General features: G+C 39.9%; 1 protein-coding gene and 1 long non-coding RNA gene across 3 annotated transcripts; both read left to right on the forward strand.

Annotated features, from left to right (window-relative positions):
- Positions 1–2,735: 2,735 nt before the first annotated feature.
- grk7a (G protein-coupled receptor kinase 7a) lies at positions 2,736–9,196 on the forward strand. The gene is made up of 4 exons (XM_008433334.3): positions 2,736–3,525; positions 4,681–5,136; positions 7,051–7,331; positions 7,526–9,196. Exons 1-4 carry the CDS (start codon positions 2,929–2,931, stop codon positions 7,863–7,865), a joined length of 1,674 nt encoding a protein of 557 aa, XP_008431556.2. The 5' UTR covers positions 2,736–2,928; the 3' UTR covers positions 7,866–9,196.
- Positions 9,197–15,275: 6,079 nt separating this feature from the next.
- On the forward strand, positions 15,276–17,206 carry LOC145547993 (uncharacterized). 2 transcript variants are annotated; one of them, XR_014084263.1, is made up of 4 exons: positions 15,276–15,677; positions 15,783–15,927; positions 16,099–16,165; positions 16,274–17,206. It is a non-coding gene; the product is annotated as an uncharacterized LOC145547993 (long non-coding RNA). The 2 variants fall into 2 exon arrangements; XR_014084262.1 differs by having other exon boundaries at positions 15,276–15,927.
- The last annotated feature ends 159 nt before the right edge of the window (positions 17,207–17,365 follow it).

Raw genomic sequence — 17,365 nt, forward strand, 5'->3', positions numbered from 1 at the left:
TGTAAGGATTATTCATATTTTTTGATCAGGTTCCAGTTTTCCTCTACTCTGAAAAAGTTAGTCTTAAGATACTGAAAGAAAAGCCGGAGACAAAGGGAAAGAAACATTGGGAGATTATCAGTCTGTCCTCCATGTTATTCTTGAGACCTAAGAAGCTTCTTTGCTCCCCGTTTTACAAACAGGCTGTTCTCCAACAGATTGTGAAGCACTGTGCATGTAGATACTGAGCAAGCTCTACACCGGTGGCAATAGGACTCTGTTGCACAGCGCTGTATAGCTGGTTTCTTGGAGTTGTTGGAGACTGTTGGGGATCCTGAAGGCATTTTTTTTGTAAACTGTGATGACCTGGGACAACAACACTCCCAGTGTTGCAAGTGGTGGTGCAAGACACATTTAAAAAGATTACATGTCAGAACATAAACAGAAGAAGAAAAGAAATTGAATAGGATACTGGCTGCTAAAAATACTTGAACAGACTCCAGAATATAAAATCCTGAACTATCCCTTTAATTTGTCTCCCTGCTCCGCTGGGAATGTGTGCCGCCTCTCCATGTACAGAGCTGTCTGGTGGGCTTAAGAGGATTGAGTGAAACAGTGTGAAGACTACATAACATCTTCTGAGGCACTAGCACAGAGTGGTTCCCTCATCTTAACCCTAGCTAACAACCCTCCACCAACCACCAAGCTCGGTTAATTACCCCAAGGTTAAAGCAGCAGGCGACTCATAGATCAAGCATAAAAACCAACTGAAATAAAACATCAGAGGATCCTTTTTGGAAACAATCCTGTGAACTTATCTGGCACAGTTCTTTATTTTCAACCACGCTCCTGTGATCCATTGCAACCAAGTGACTTGTGAAGGCACCGAGGCCCAATGGGCTCTCTGGGAGAGTAACTCTGAGCAGCAGAAGTCGTGTGTGAGGTAAAAGTGAAACTTATGGAGGATCTGTGAGCTTTCAGCTTACAGCTCTCTCCCTCCCTGACCTGGAAACAGATAAAACTCATGGCCTCTTTTCATCCACTCAGGAGGCTTAAGGGCTTCACTGACACTATGATCCATTTACAAGTCCACACTGTCATGGCTGACTCAATGACTTGGGCGGTGGCTCTCTTAGATCAAAATATTCTTAAGCTTTCTTTTAGCCAGTGAGAAATTACAAAGAAATAACTAAAAAAATAAAATAAAAAACGGGAAATATTGGTATTGTTTTCTTCAGTAAAGTGGTTTCATGAGGACCTTAAGTATAACAGATCCCTCTGACTGTTTTTATAAGCTGGGTGATCTGTGAGGAGTCTTCCTAGGCCACTCGGAGAGGGTCAAAAGTTCTTACATTGGTGGTTGTGGACAGCAAGCAAAGCCTTTGATCTTCTGCAGGACACTGACAGCTTGAGACTCTTTGAGAAAGGATTAGCTAATATTATCTCAGGTTTATCGACCTGAATTGGCCCACACATTACAATAGATGAAGTGTTGGGATTGCCTGCAATTAAAATTGTTTCAGAAATTTTAAAATGAGGTTCTATGAAAAGGTTATAAGCAGCTGAAATGCAGTAGATAACAATCTTGGTGATTTATTAAATGGTCTAGAAGGTGGAAGCTAACAGCTAGTCCTAGAGCGGCCAATGCCAAACAAAACACAGTAAAGTATTTTCCTTGAGTCCATTTTAAACTATAATTTAGCTTTTTTTTTTGGATTGCCTTTGTAGTAATGGATTCTTGCCCACTGTGTGGCTTTTCAGTCCATGTTCCATTCTGAGATGATCAACTGGTCTCCTTCCTGAAAAATATCATAGCTGGACATTGCCATGGGCTTTATCCTTGTACGTAACTGTTCTAACAGGTGAATGTGGCACCTTCACTCATCTTGAAATTGTACCTGCAGCTATTGAACCAAACTACATAGAAAAGCTGCTATTAGACTACTTTTATTAAATTTCATATGCAATAAAAACTCCATTCTACTTACTCTTTGTCCAAAATTATTAGGGCCCAAGTAGCCACATGCAGCTCCAGAACTGCAGTTTGCAGACCGTCAGTGCAGGTAAACACCTGGTTTTAGTCACATCTGTAACATCTGCTTGTTTCCCAACCAGGATGTTCTTGGAGATTATCTCACTCAACATGGTCTTCATTATGACAATAAAAACACAGTATTATTAGAAATGTGTTGCAGATTTTTTTCCCCCGTTTTTTGGTGATCAAGACATGGCCATTGATGAATTAGAGTGAATATTGCCAGTAAGAGTGTTGGGAGAGATAAAGAAGCAAGCAGATTACAAGTGAGCTCACTGCGGTCCATGTTCTGGTGAGACAGGCAGGAGAAATCTAACGATGCCCGAGATCTTTCCCCATTCCATGTGTGCACATGTAAATTATATCTTGTGATAACATGAGATCATAACTACACAATATTCAATTCAATTTCACAGTTGTTGTGTTTTAAGTAAATGCACATATAGACATACTAGATTCATTTAAATGTATCCATGACATATGTAAAAAAAAATTTTCTGGTTGTTTCTGTCTTTTGATCTTACTGTGCACCTCACTACTATCTGCATGGTCAACAGAATCCAAAGGACCACTGCTAGACTTTAAAAAATCAGGGACAGATATAGAGGTCTTCAAAGCCTCTTACAGCAGAGCCCGCTTACGATTCCCTTTCCGTGTACAGCATCCTTGAATAGACCACACAAAGATCCTTAAGCCAAAATCCCTCCTTGGTATTTAATTCTAAATGAGTAATTACTGGGTGTGTCAGTGTGTCTTAGGTTTGCAGGTGTGCTGTGTGCAGGAGCTCATTTGCACGCTGGCTTTGGGAGAGAAGTGCACTCTCACGTAGACGCACAAACTCCAAGTGGGCATCCTTGGGAAGCCACTGAAGAACCCAGTCACGTAGGGGGGAAAGAACACATAAAACCGCCAAGATGTGTGACATGGGGGGCTTGGATAACCTGGTGGCCAACACGGCCTACCTGAAAGCACAAGGAGGGGATGACAAGGAAATGAAAAAACGCCGCCGGAGCTTGTCTCTTCCCAAGCCGGAGCAGTGTGCTGCCACCAGAGGAGGCATCGAAAAGGACTTTACATCCATTTGTGAAAGGCAGCCTATAGGGAAAAAGCTTTTCCGTGATTTTCTGTCTAGTACCCCTGAGTTCAAACTTGCTGCAGAGTTCCTGGATGAACTGTATGACTGGGACCTCGCTGAAGGTGCAACCAAAGAGAAGGCTCGGCAAGAAATTATGAAAAAATACTGCAAAGCTGACTCCAAATCCTTCCTGAACTTTCTTACCGGGGAGCCTGCGGAAAAATGCAAGTCTGTGACAGATGCCAACTTTGAGGAAGTGATGAAAACCCAGGTCCAGGAGGGTGTAAGAGAATTTCTGAAAGGCAAGCCTTATACAGAATACCAGGCCAGCCCATTCTTTGACAAATTCCTTCAATGGAAGGAGTATGAAAAGCAGCCCATCAGTGACAAATACTTTTACGAATTCAGGACTCTGGGAAAAGGGGGCTTTGGTGAGGTAAGAGTAAAAACTTACTTTTAAATATAGATATGTATCTTTTATACCTCAGTCATTTTATGAGGTTTCCAAATTCACGTTCTAAAATCCTACTGGCATTTTTGCATTTCTTGGTCGTAATGTAATTGCTGTTGATGAGAACATGTGGGCAAGAGGATTAACCTCATTTCAAGCTGACTGCCAAGCATGAGCCATAAAATCACAATTCATATTGTTGGTGCAGAATCAAATCTGATGACTCGACAGAAAATAAGGGCCAAAATAAGAAGCCATTGACTCAAATATTTAAAACTTATTTGTTTCGAGCCATCCAGGTATTTCAAAAGGGGAAATATTTGTCCAACAGAAGCGTTAACTGCCATTACTGATAAAAGGTGCGCAAATGATAAACACTACTATCCTGTAATGGCTTAGCATTACATTCACACACACAGGTCTTAGAACTGACCCTTGAGGAACTTATTTGGAGTTAGGGATTACCATTACTGAACCTTATAGCTGCTACCTCAAATGGCCTTCACTAGTATGTTCTCCATTTTTTAACTAAACACTGGACACTACGATTTAGTCTACATATTGATTGTGCCATGTTTCTACCTACAGCAAAAACTGATATTGATTAGAATTTTGGTTTAAGATGTGAGCAAAACAAGTCTCCAGGATGATGCTAAATGATGCTAAGGATCAGCTAGCAAGAGTCAAGTTAGTTTGACTCCTATGTCCAGTTTTTCAACTGCCTTGTACCCAAGCCAATAGATAATTGGATGATTGATGATTAGCATATCATACAAACTGGCAAATTAATGAAATGGTTTAACATTCACAATCAGAATAAGTGTCACTGGCTAAGTTTGTTTGCACAAAGAATTTGACCTTGGTTTCACAAACTCAGAACATATAGACATTAACTGTAAAACCTTATAAGCCTTCTATAATAAACATTACATTGTTCATTAATGTGAAATTTTTTTAATTTTCTCAAGAAACAAAAAAGCTTTTGGTCATTCAATCTGCATAAATTGGTCTTTGGCTATGTCCATCAGCTTAATACCAAAAGATGATATTTTGGCTCTGTCTAGATATTGTAGAAGTTCTAAGCATCTATCATAATGAAGAAACCCTCATGTTTTCCAAACAATGTTTTTCTCCTTGTAGGTATGTGCTGTTCAGGTCAAGAACACGGGTCAGATGTACGCCTGCAAGAAGTTGTGTAAAAAACGTCTGAAAAAGAAGGGTGGTGAAAAAATGGCCCTTTTAGAAAAGCAAATCTTGGAGAAGGTCAACAGTCTGTTTCTGGTCAACTTGGCCTATGCATATGACAGCAAGACTCACCTGTGCCTTGTCATGACCCTGATGAATGGAGGAGATCTCAAGTACCACATTTACAACATAGGCTACGATGGCAAAGGTGTGGACAAGGGCATAGAGATGAAACGCATCATTCACTACACTGCACAAATCGCCACTGGCATCCTGCACCTCCACGCCATGGATATTGTATACCGTGACATGAAGCCTGAGAATGTTCTGCTGGATAGTCAAGGCCAGTGTCGACTTTCAGATTTGGGTCTGGCAATAGAGGTCGTTCCCGGAAAAACTGTCACCCAGATGGTGAGTAGACGGACATTGTGACTGTGTGGTTTCAAGAACTGAGAAAGCATCTGATACACTGTACAACAGAAAGCTATTTAGAACCATCCCTTTTGTCTGTATGACTGATGTTAAGGCAGTAGTTTTTGTTAGCTTACTCTCTTAAGAAACAAAAAAGTCCAAATAAACCAGTATCAGTGGTACCTGGGTAGTGGGCTAATGTAAAGAAAAGGTTCAGCTCATTTCAACATGTAGACATATTGTCACCCTTTGGTAGAGTTTCAGTGTAAATCCGGACAGGGATTACTGGTTTGTTTAAAGATCTTTGCAATTAGAGCCTCTAAATCGATTATATAACTCATTTGATCCTTTAGCAGTCAGGACAAAGCTTGAACATTTGTAAGCAATCAATTTGAGATACACTAACACATATGCTAATGCTTTTCTGAGCACCTTGATGGGAGAGATTTTATTTGTTCTATCCGGCTGTGAAAATCAACTCGTCTTCAATGAAGGTCCCCAAGTGAAGGGCACCCTGATAACACTGAAAAAGAACAGCTTACCAGAACCAGACTAGGTGCCGATATTATAAGATTATGTACCAACATTTGAAAACAATGGTAGATTTGTTAAATATTTTGAGTAAAAACGCATTTAACAGATAAACAATCGAACATTCTAATAGTATATTAGTCAGCACCATTTTTCACGTCAACTGTCAAAACAAGAAAACCAATATTGCCACTGGTTTTGTTCAGGACTTACTTGCAGGAGCAAAGAGTAAGCTCTTGGCTCTATGAAAGTCCAGTAAGCTCATTATTGAGCACTGCGATGCTCTCCAGTCAGCCAAAGTGACTGGGCTAACCTCCTACAGGCAAGCCTGGCTTTGGTCCCATAATCCTCTTACTGGGCATTACACAAGTCTGTCCCTGATTAGATTTGAGAGACTGAAGGAAAACTTGCATTGCATATGTTCAGACATGATAGTTTGCAATCATTTTCATCTTGGAGACAAAAAATTCCAGAGGTTGCCTCTGTTTTCCTCCTTTGTGTGAACCGGGTGATCATATGTGACATGGTGCTGGTACAAAACTACTAGGCATTCAAATCACAGATGTGTGGCAACTCAATCTTTGTGAAGGACAGATCTATAGGTGCCAAAGGTGTCCAGTAATCCCAATCATCAGTGCAAAAGACTTAAATAGCACAAATGGTGAGGTCCTCAATCAATGTCTACATTTATATACGTATGAGCAAATAGGCAGGGTGTGTTTTCTTGAGGGGATTGATACTGGCAATGATTCCAGGTCAGTTGCCTACCTGCATGGCTTTGCACTGAGGGTGGAGCAAAGAATAGAAAGGGATGATTTGGGCTGATAGTAATAGTCTTTAAGGTGTTAGGATATGTAAGTGCCTTGACTGACTCGAGGTGGCAAACAGAAATAGTTCAGTGCAGGTCTGCGGGGCGTGTTCTTTAGCTGGCATAATGGGTTCTGTGTTTGGATGTCTGGATGCATTTCTGCTGGGGGCTACAACATCCAGAAATGGACAGGCCTTATATAAGAGACAGGACAACTCAGGGTGCAGACACACACAACTCTTGACAGCTAGTAGGCTTAGCATTAGGATTAGGCTCCTGGCTTTAAGGCTGGCAACAGGGTCACACAAGGAAAGGGGAAAGATAAAAAGAAGGGGAAGTGGTGGAGAAAAGCAGTAGGGAAGGAGAATGAAAGGTGGTATTTCATTGGACAGTTCAATATGCATTTGGAAATGCATACTCTTAAGCAGAAATGTATTCCATGATCTAACAACATTCTCTAAAACATGTCACTCTTTCATTGACACGGACATGACAAAGGTCTCGAGTTCAACTCAACTTTTATTATGTTGACCTCAACTTTTCTAAATTTCCTAACTTTTATGTCTGCTGTCCAGGCTGGTACAGGAGCCTACATGGCCCCTGAGCTCCTGAGCAAAACACCATATCGGACATCGGTGGACTGGTGGGCCCTGGGTTGCAGTATCTATGAGATGGTGGCAGGCTACACACCTTTCAAAGGCCCTGAGAGCAAAAATCAGAAGGTGGAGAAGGAGGAGGTCCAACGACGCATTCTCAATGAGGAGCCAAAGTGGGAGCACAAGTGCTTTGATGCTCCCACCAAGGACATCATCCAACAGTTCCTCAAGAAGAAGATAGATGAGCGTCTGGGCATGAGGTAAGAGCAGGTTCTTCTGGTTTACATGATTATTAGGGATGGACAGAAGGTACCCCTGCTACCCCAACAGTAGCATCTTCAAATCAGCTTTAGTCAGGGCATCAGGCAGGGCACCAAGTTCAGCATTGGTGTTTAGCCTTTTGGTAATTCTGGATCTACATGAATTCACACATGTATTTTTCTCCTTTTAACAGGAACAACATGGAGGATCCGAGGAAGCACGAGTGGTTCAAAACAATCAACTTCCCTCGCCTGGAGGCAGGGCTTGTGGACCCTCCCTGGGTGCCCAAACCCAACGTCGTCTACGCCAAGGATACCGGCGACATCGCAGAATTCTCCGAGATCAAAGGCATCGAGTTTGATGCCAAGGATAATAAATTTTTCCAGGAGTTCAGTACGGGCGCAGTGCCCATTCCCTGGCAGCAAGAGATGATCGACACCGGACTGTACGACGAACTAAGTGATCCCAACAGGAAGGAGGGCGGAGGAGGTCTAGATGATGACAAGAAGTCCGGCACGTGTGCGCTCCTCTGAGAGGGCTCACGTTAGGCTTCTAACACCTCAGTAATTTGCTTTCTCATGGACAATAGCATCGGTGTAAAAAGTGGATCATGTTTCATGAGGGGTAAGGATTGGCATCTTTACAGAGAGAAAGAGCTTGTAAGGATGCTGATGGTTTAGAGGCAGGATGCTCCTGAGGCAGAGCTCACAAAAGCATGAACAATGACATGATGATGTATTTTACACATCATTCCTGGTCCACAACTTCTCTTAAAGACATGCATATTTCATTCTGTAGACTTGCAACCACATTGACCAAGAGTGACTGCTAGCAGTAAGCTGTTTTTTTATCCACACCAGTGTTTGCAGTGAAACCGCAGAAGTAAACTGGTGTCTGCATGGGAATACACTTGGAAACTGCTGTTACATGTACAATTGTAAAGATAGAAATGTAAACTATCTTCTTGTCTTTGAAATCTATCCTGCTGGATTGTGGAACATCTGCGTTTATTTACAGTTTCATAACACCAGAGGGCTTCTACTGTGAGGAGTGGGGTTTTCTTCCTCCACCGCATTCCACAGAGAAATTTGTAGTATTCCTTTTTCGTTGTGATCTTAGACCACGTAGTTACAGCAAAACACAGCATTTACATCCGCCTGACTTCTTAGTTTTATACAAACTATAAAACACGATTGTATGTGTTGTACATAAAGAGTTATGCAAGTATCTATGCACAGAAAAGGGAGCTTTATGTAAGTAATTTCAAGTTTAGAATGATTTTAGAGAAATGAAATAATACCAAACACCTCCCCGCTCTGAGTCTCTCCTGTGTTGGTGCTGTAACGTCCGACATAAGGACGGAGAGTGAAGCCCAGGGATGCTGGGGGATAGAAGAGTGCACAACTAGCAGATCTTTGCTGCGTATGATCGAGGACGATTTAGAAGAGTTGGGCAATAAATTCCTGTACCAGGAGTTCCCTGTCCACAGCCCTGAAGCTCTGTGATCATTCAGGGCTGTTTTTATTAGTCTAATGATTATTAAAAAAGAATAAAAAACTCAAGCTAGTCAGATACCATAAATTATTGTATAGTTTATGTTGAGCTGAGTTTAGAGACTTTGAATAGGCCAGTTGTTCTTGTTGATTGTCTCAGGGTCTTTATTTGTTTTAAATGGGCAGATCTCGGGCAGAGTTGAGTTTTTACCATTTATGTGAAAATAATTCAAATGTGCAATCATGTTCCTGTACATATGAATGAAAGAAAATGAAGTAATGCGCTGTGTAAATCTGAAAAAAAAGAAAAAAAAAGATCCTTTACGTTTGAATCAGCTTGAGGAAATTAAATATGTCTTTTGAAATCCGTGCTTCTGGTTTACATGTGTTTTTGTCACCTGCTGCCAGCGTCAGAACAGCCCAGATTGTGGCGCGTTACGCACTTCCCCATCACTATATTTACACAGAGACGGTGCTGCTTAGGACTCAGGAGTGAATCCTAAAAATATCCATCCCACTAATCCCCTCTAAAGATGCTGACTACAGCCAGGTCTTGGTTTCCACAAATTGGCAAGTTAAACTTTTAGCTGATTAGGTGATAACCCTTTTGCCATCTTAGTTTAAACCAGTTTCAAATCGCCTCAAGGTACTGGGCTTCAAGGTTCAATGCTTCTGACATGTGCAAGGTGAAGATTTGCATACAGCATTTTTTTTCAAAGTGGTGAATAAATGCTAAAAGCAATTATTCATATTTGACCACTAGTTTGAATTTACCATGGATTTTCTCCAAACGAGGTTGAAATAATATACAGGTTGAAATTGATACAGACTCACACTAGTATTTGGTTAAATCTCTCTCAACAAGTTGCAGAGAAACAACCTGCATTCTGGTCTAACAAGAATATTTTACCACAATTGGCAAGTTTGCTAGCTTGTTAGAAATGATTGTTTCCAATGATAGCTAGCCAATAACTGACGTTTGTCTGTGAGTATTTAATGCACTAGTTGTGTGCTGTGAAGCTTACTGGAAATGACCTGCGCTGTAAACAACCATCCTCCACTGTGAAGAGAGAAGTGTCCATCCTAACAAAGCGGCTGTTTATGTTGATTCAATATTTTAAGGTTTGGCCAACACGGACTGAACGGCTTTGTTCACTCCCTCCACTGCCATTACTAAACTACAGGCAACTGTAGTTTAGTTCATGATTTCTCTGTCTGTTCATTGATTGGCCAGGTTGAAATTCTGCTGGAGGAATCAAAGTCAGTGGAAGAAACACCTAAATTTGCACATAGAAAGGTAGCCGCCTAGCTCTCAGTCTCCTGGCACTTACACAGATTTTACGCCAGACTGTCAATAATTCTGAGGTTGGTGCCTGTCCAAAAAACTTAAACCTGTTTCTTCAATTCTAAAAACCAGTTTTTTATGTGTGTTTGGCACCACTGACCTGTTAGAACATTCAGATGCATCAATATTTCAAACATCTAGCTGTTGATTTGAAGTCAAAGAACTCAGAAGCTGTCCTCCTTCACTATGTCATGCAGTTTTGTTATTAAATTGAATTAAAATGATTTACTAATTTATTGTCTTAACTCACATCATTCAAGTATCTTCAGAGAATCGTGGATGGTGACGCTGTGGGAAGAAAGGATCCTCGGGAGCAGTCAGTCTTGCAACAAATCTGAAGAGGCTTCTGACTGAAGTCTGTTGCAGTCCGACTCAGCAGAGAGGATATTCCACAATAATATGACGTGGATGCCATCATCAGTTGTTGACTAGCACCGCTAAGCTTTAGCCGCTCCACTTTAAATTGCTGTCTGGTTAGAACTTCCTCCATCTCTCTTTCCTCTTTGGTCCTGCTCTGCATCCAGGCAATTTTATTCATCAGTTTCTCTTTGGGATCAATAAAGCATTTTTTTTTTATGCTACCAAGCACACATCAAAACTGCTCTTATGCTGGATAATGCAAGATAACTCTAAGCTTATAGAATAGCACTGACCTCCACCTTGTTGAAAATGTATGGATTATGTCTGAAAGCAAGATCTGTGGAGGGAAACCGATCAAATCAACCGAGTTCTGCCAGTTCCAGTAAGATGAATGGATAATTGTCCAGTCAGAATTGGGTCAGGAGATAGTTATGAAAATGATGTGGATTTTCTACAAGTTGTTGAGGGACACACATCAGAATATGTGTGTGTGAATGTGGAAGGTTGACTTAAGTTCACCAAATAATTTCATTCATTGAATTTGTTGTAATAATCTTACCAATCCAAAAAGAACTGCATCATTCAAAGCCCTTGAGTTGATGATATTCATTTTATTTTGAATGTTGGGAGAAGAAATTTATGAAAACTCAAAAGAAATATTATTTGCCTGTCAAAGCTAAAGATCAACACTTAAAAAAAAATTCCCGAACAAGGATATGGTAAAATGTTGATACATTTTATTGGCCTCATTGAAACTTGAGATACCAAGTGGGAAAATCTTTCATCTCCAACTTCTGCTGTTTACTGCCGTCCAAGTCAAGGACAGTAAGAGCTTAGGAGCCATTAAGGTGGATTTTTGCTGCAGTTAAAGCCCAGGAGATTATCTCACATTTAGCAGGAGCTGCTGTGACTGCTGTTACTGCTGCTGCTGCTGCTGCAAATGAGAGTGAAGGACAGAGCTTCTGCAGCTTTATAGGTGATGGAGGTGATGAAGACTCAGAGGAGACAGAAGATAGGACTTATTTTACATCTGTTCCTGATGTTTTCTGGCCTCAGCACCAAGTGCAGCCTCTGGTAGGTCCAACATGACCACTCTATCTAAATTAGCTTAATGGAAACACATGGAAAAAACAACAACAAAAAAATCACGTTTTAGATTGATCATTTTTGCGCTAGGATGAGATGGTTTTTCAGTTGCATTGAAACAGATGTATTTTCTAAAACTGCAATAGAAACCCTTTTTTTTTTTTCAAATCACAAGAGTCACAAGATAAACAACCAGATGTTGCAGCTGTACCTGCATCAAGAGGTTAGGGTTCTACGAGACACAATCCTCAGATTTTTATTACAAAAGCATGTTGAGAACAACTTGTATAATCTTTTTACTTGACACAAAATACATTAAAGTTTGTGATTGCTGTATATGAAAACAATCTTGCATGTCATGTTTATGGTTGTCTTGTGAAGAGGTCAGGGTTAGTTCATGTCCAGCTTTGATAGAATTATGACATGAAGAGTGTAGCTTCAGATTGTGCTCTGAAAATTGCATAAATGGTTCCATTTTTGATCATGATAATGATCCTAATTCCACCGACCATTTACCAGCAACGTTTATAGAAATAACATCACATTATTGAAGCAGTGCTGGATTATTGTAAAACTAACAAAAGCCAGCCAAGATCTACAGTTTAACGGAGGCTTTACCTGTAGATGAACCTGTCAAAGAATGCTGTTAAATAAATTGATATCAACTTTGTTTTACCCCTATCAACGCTAAGGTGGTGGTGTATGTACAATGTTTTCCATTAATTTCTTCTGTCACTCCTTGGTCTCTCTGGAGCCCCCACGTGGTCACAAAAATGTACTACAATAAAAATGAGTACGTTATAAAAAACTCGTATTTGTCTTTGAAGAAACCCGATCTGCAGTGCAATTACTTCCACCACCCAGTTAATAATAACTTATCTGAAGATAAAAATTTTATTTTTATTCATATCTCTATGCTAATCTTATGTGATGGCATGTGCTTTATCATATAACACAGGGCTCTGGAAGTAAGAGAATTTTCAGAAGATTAGAAATAACTTACTAGAAATAATAATTATGTTTGAAATCCTTCCAATCTCTCTTTGAGGAACCCAAGCGCTCTGACAATCATACTTATTAATTATAAAAGGATACTTGAAAAACTAAATATGACTCAAAATATATATATGGAAAAAAAAAATTATATATATATATATATATATATATATATATATATATATATATATATATATATATATATATATATATATATATATATATATATATATATATATATATATATATATATATATATATATATATATACTTATTTCTATATATATATATACTTATTTCTAAGTATACTTCAAACATACTTATACTTGTGAAAGTACACTTTATGTATACTAATTATTAAGTGTACACTTAATAATTAAAAATACATGGATAAGCACATGGATAAATACATGAGCAAGGCACAGAAGGGCATAGGCATAAATAGCAGAGGAGCCAAACACCAACTCCTTGTAGACCACACAGTCGCCCGAGACTGCAAAACCCGACACACCAACCTGTGTAGCGCTTGGATTGATTACAAGAAAGCCTATGACTCAATGCCACACACTTGGATCATTGAATGCTTAGAGATGTACAACATCAATAGGACTCTAAGAGCCTTCATTGCAAACTCGATGGGGCTGTGGAAAACCACCCTTGAAGCCAACTGCAAACCACTTGCACAAGTGTCCATCAAATGTGGCATATACCAAGGAGATGCTCTGTCCCCACTGCTGTTCTGCATAGGCCTGAACCCTCTCAGCCAAATCATCAACAAGACTGGCTACGGATACCGACTCAAGAATGGGGCCACGATCAGTCACCTCCTCTACATGGATGACATCAAGCTGTACGCCAAGAGCGAGCGAGACATCGACTCACTGATCCACACCACCAGGATCTTCAGCACTGACATTGGGATGTCATTCGGACTAGAGAAGTGTGGTCGGATGGTTACAAAGAGAGGGAAGGTCGCCCACACAGAAGGGGTCTCACTCCCAGAAGGAACAATAGCAGACATAGAGCACAGCTACAAGTACCTGGGAATACCACAAGCAAATGGCAACCTCGATGAGGTCACAAGGAAAGGAGCCACAGCCAAATACCTCCAACGAATAAGGCAAGTCCTGAGAAGCCAGCTCAATGGCAAGAACAAGATCCGTGCAATAAACAGCTATGCCTTACCAGTAATCAGATACCCTGCCGGAATAATTAGCTGGCCAATGGAAGAGATGAAGGCCACGGATGTTAAGACTAGGAAGCTACTAACCATGCATGGAGGGTTCCACCCCAAATCCAGCACCCTGAGACTGTACACGAGCCGTAAGGAAGGAGGCAGAGGACTAGTGAGTGTGAGAGCCACTGTCCAGGATGAAACATCCAAGATCCATAAATACATCAAGGACAAAGCCTCAACGGACGATGTGCTCAGCGAATGTCTCAGGCAATGGGGAACAGAAGACAAGGTGCTGGAAGTACCATCATGGGAGGACAAGCCCCTACATGGGATGTACCACCGACAAATAACTGAAGTGGCTGATGTCAGGAAAACCTACCAATGGCTGGAGAAAGCTGGACTCAAGGACAGCACAGAGGCTCTCATCCTGGCCGCCCAGGAACAGGCCCTAAACACCAGAGCAATAGAGGCTCAGATCTACCACACCAGAGAAGACCCAAGGTGTAGGTTGTGCAAGGAGGCCCCTGAGACAGTCCAGCACATAATAGCAGGGTGCAAGATGCTGGCAGGGAAAGCGTACCTGGAACGACATAACCAAGTGGCGGGCATAGTGTACAGGAACATCTGTGCAGAATATGGACTGGAAGCCCCGAGATCAAAGTGGGGAACACCCCCAAAAGTGGTGGAGAATGACCGAGCTAAGATCCTGTGGGACTTCCAGATCCAGACAGACAAGATGGTAATGGCGAACCAACCGGTCATTGTGGTGGTGGATAAAGAACAGAGGAAAGCCGTTGTGGTGGATGTAGCAATACCAAGTGATTACAACATCAGGAAAAAGGAGCATGAGAAATTGGAGAAGTACCAGGGCCTCAGGGAGGAACTGGAAAAGACCTGGAAGGTGAAGACCACAGTGGTGCCTGTGGTCATCGGGGCCCTCGGGGCAGTCACCCCCAAACTGGAGCAGTGGCTCAAACAGATCCCAGGAACAACATCAGACATCTCAGTCCAGAAATGTGCAGTTCTAGGCACAGCCAAGATACTGCGCAGAACCCTCAAGCTCCCAGGCCTCTGGTAGAGGACCCGAGCTCAGAGGATGAAACAGACCACCCGCAGAGGGTGAGAAGGGAATTTTTTTTTAAAACTTATTTCTAAGTATACTTCAAACATACTTATACTTGTGAAAGTACACTTTATGTATACTAATTATTAAGTGTACACTTAATAATTAAAAATACACTTGTACCAATTTCGAAATTAGTACTTTAAACGCACTTAAATATAATTGTACCAAAATACACTTTTAATATATTAAATAAAAGTATACTTTAAGTGAACAAAATATGAATGAATATGTATGAATTTTTAAGTGCCTTAATAATATTTTACTATTTATTAAAATTGCATACAATAAAAAAATGATAATCATGATGTAATTTTTAAGAAAGTATCCAATCAATTTTCAGATGTGTGACGTAAATGTGTCACAAAAGGAGCCCGGAGGGACGAAGGCTGCCAAGTGTTCCTATCTGGTGGTAAGTTTGCTTATTAATTATCTTCTTTTAATTATAAACAGTGCAGTAAAGATATATAACTTACATTGGTTTTATAAATAATTATTTTATCAATTTTATTGTGACTTGTATGATTATTACTACAGTAATCATTCAGCTTTATGTTATAACTGCATGGAGGTTGTTTGTTGCGACTTATACTTTAATTCATAAACTAACCTGGTTTTAATTGTGCTCCATAAGACAGAGAGACAGATAAGACAGAGTTGCCCTGCGTCAGACTGGCGACCTGTCCAGGGTGACCCCGCCTCTCGGCCGGAACGTTAGCTGGAGAGGCACCAGCAACCCTCCCGACCCCACTCAGGGACAAGGGTGTAAGAAAATGGATGGATGGATGAATGGAAGACAGAGAGACTTTGGTATTGTGAGGTTGTTATAACTCGTTCATCAATGATTTTATCTTCAACATATGTTTGCAGTCTGACTAAGCAAATAAAGATGAAAGAGGAAGCCAGAGAAATCAGGTGTTGGAAAACCTAAAGACTTTCCTGTCTCAGAAGAGGCTCTGACTCCACCAGATCACCAACCAGCCCTGAGGACGAACCTCCACATCGTCTTCATGAAGTAAGTTTGTTTTTTTAATGAGAAGCTAGCTACATTTTCAACAACAAAAACTGGTGTGTTACCAACACCAAGTGTTTAATAAACATGATTTGATTTAAAGGTAACTGGAAAGAATTTTTCTCCTTGTTAAACATTTCTCTTTCATTATTTTTATTTATTGTTGACTTTCAGGGCCCTGTGATGGACTGGTGACCTGCAATGATCAGTGTGTTCAGATCATGGATGGAAAGATTTTAAGGTAGTTTGTCTCCTTAAGTCCACACTTAAAACAGCTTCATAGTTATTGCCAACATCAACTGATTCTATGACATTGCTGACTATTTTTTTCTACTTCTAACATAAACAGGCAAAGAAGACACCCAGAAATGTTTTTCCTCCCCAGGCATCTGGTCCCAATCATCATCAGTTCTGATGATGTCACATACATGGCGAGTCCACAACGTCTTAAAATTGTAAGTATTATTTTTTTATTTGCCATTTTTCTGTTCTCTTTAAATACAAATGCTTTCTCTGTTTAATTGCTCTATTGTTCTTTTTTGTAGGTTTCTGTAAGGTGCAGTGAACGGGAATATCCTGTCGTTGATCCTCACTGTCATGTTTTATTGTTACACTTAAATTTTCATGTTCATGTGTTCACTTTTGACCTGAAAACTTATAATTTATGTTAAGTTTATAATGTTTTGATTCAAATTAGACAGTTTTAAAATGTCTGTTATAAAACAATTTGAATTACCTTAAACATCTTGTGTAATTAATTTTCCCATGTAATTTTAGCCTAAAACAATGTAAGTACTGTAGTGTAGTTATGCATGTCATTTTCAAAATAGGTACGTAGGAATAAAGACTTTGACGATTAATTAAAATTGTACTTTATTATCAATAGCAGGAAATCAAAAATAAAAATTAAGTGTAATTTAAATACATTACTAATATATTAATAGTATATTTAAAATATATTTGAGGTATATTAAATATATATTTTTAATACAATTCTGAGACAGAATTATTACACTCAAAATATAATTATATCAAAATATAATAAAGCTCTGAAATATATTTAAAAAGTATACTTTAAGTACACCAAGTACACTTGAAGTTGTTCCAAAAAAGTACGTATAGTATACTAAAATATACTATTAGTTGTAATTTAATACAATTTAAATACTACTAAAGTATACAAAGCACAAAATTAGTTGTTCCAAAATACACTGCTCAAAAGATAAAGGGAACACTTAAACAACACAATATAACTCCAAGTAAATCAAACTTCTGTGAAATCAAACTGTCCACTTAGGAAGCAACACTGATTGACAACGGGGACCCTCGTCGGGTCAATCAGTGTTGCTTCCTAAGTGGACAGTTTGATTTCACAGAAGTTTGATTTACTTGGAGTTATATTGTGTTGTTTAAGTGTTCCCTTTATCTTTTGAGCGGTATA

The sequence above is a fragment of the Poecilia reticulata genome, chromosome 17 (genome assembly GCF_904066995.2).
Source record: "Poecilia reticulata chromosome 17, P_reticulata-male-v2, whole genome shotgun sequence".
Classification (NCBI taxonomy): Eukaryota; Metazoa; Chordata; class Actinopteri; order Cyprinodontiformes; family Poeciliidae; genus Poecilia; species Poecilia reticulata.

What these genes read in the sequence shown, in the direction of transcription:
- grk7a (XM_008433334.3), top strand. Translation starts at nt 2,929, where the DNA reads ATGTGTGACATGGGGGGCTTGGATAACCTGGTGGCCAACACGGCCTAC. An exon ending in GAAAAACTGTCACCCAGATG is followed by an intron (nt 5,137 to 7,050) that starts GTGAGTAGACGG and finishes TCTGCTGTCCAG; the next exon opens with GCTGGTACAGGAGCCTACAT. An exon ending in GATGAGCGTCTGGGCATGAG is followed by an intron (nt 7,332 to 7,525) that starts GTAAGAGCAGGT and finishes TCCTTTTAACAG; the next exon opens with GAACAACATGGAGGATCCGA.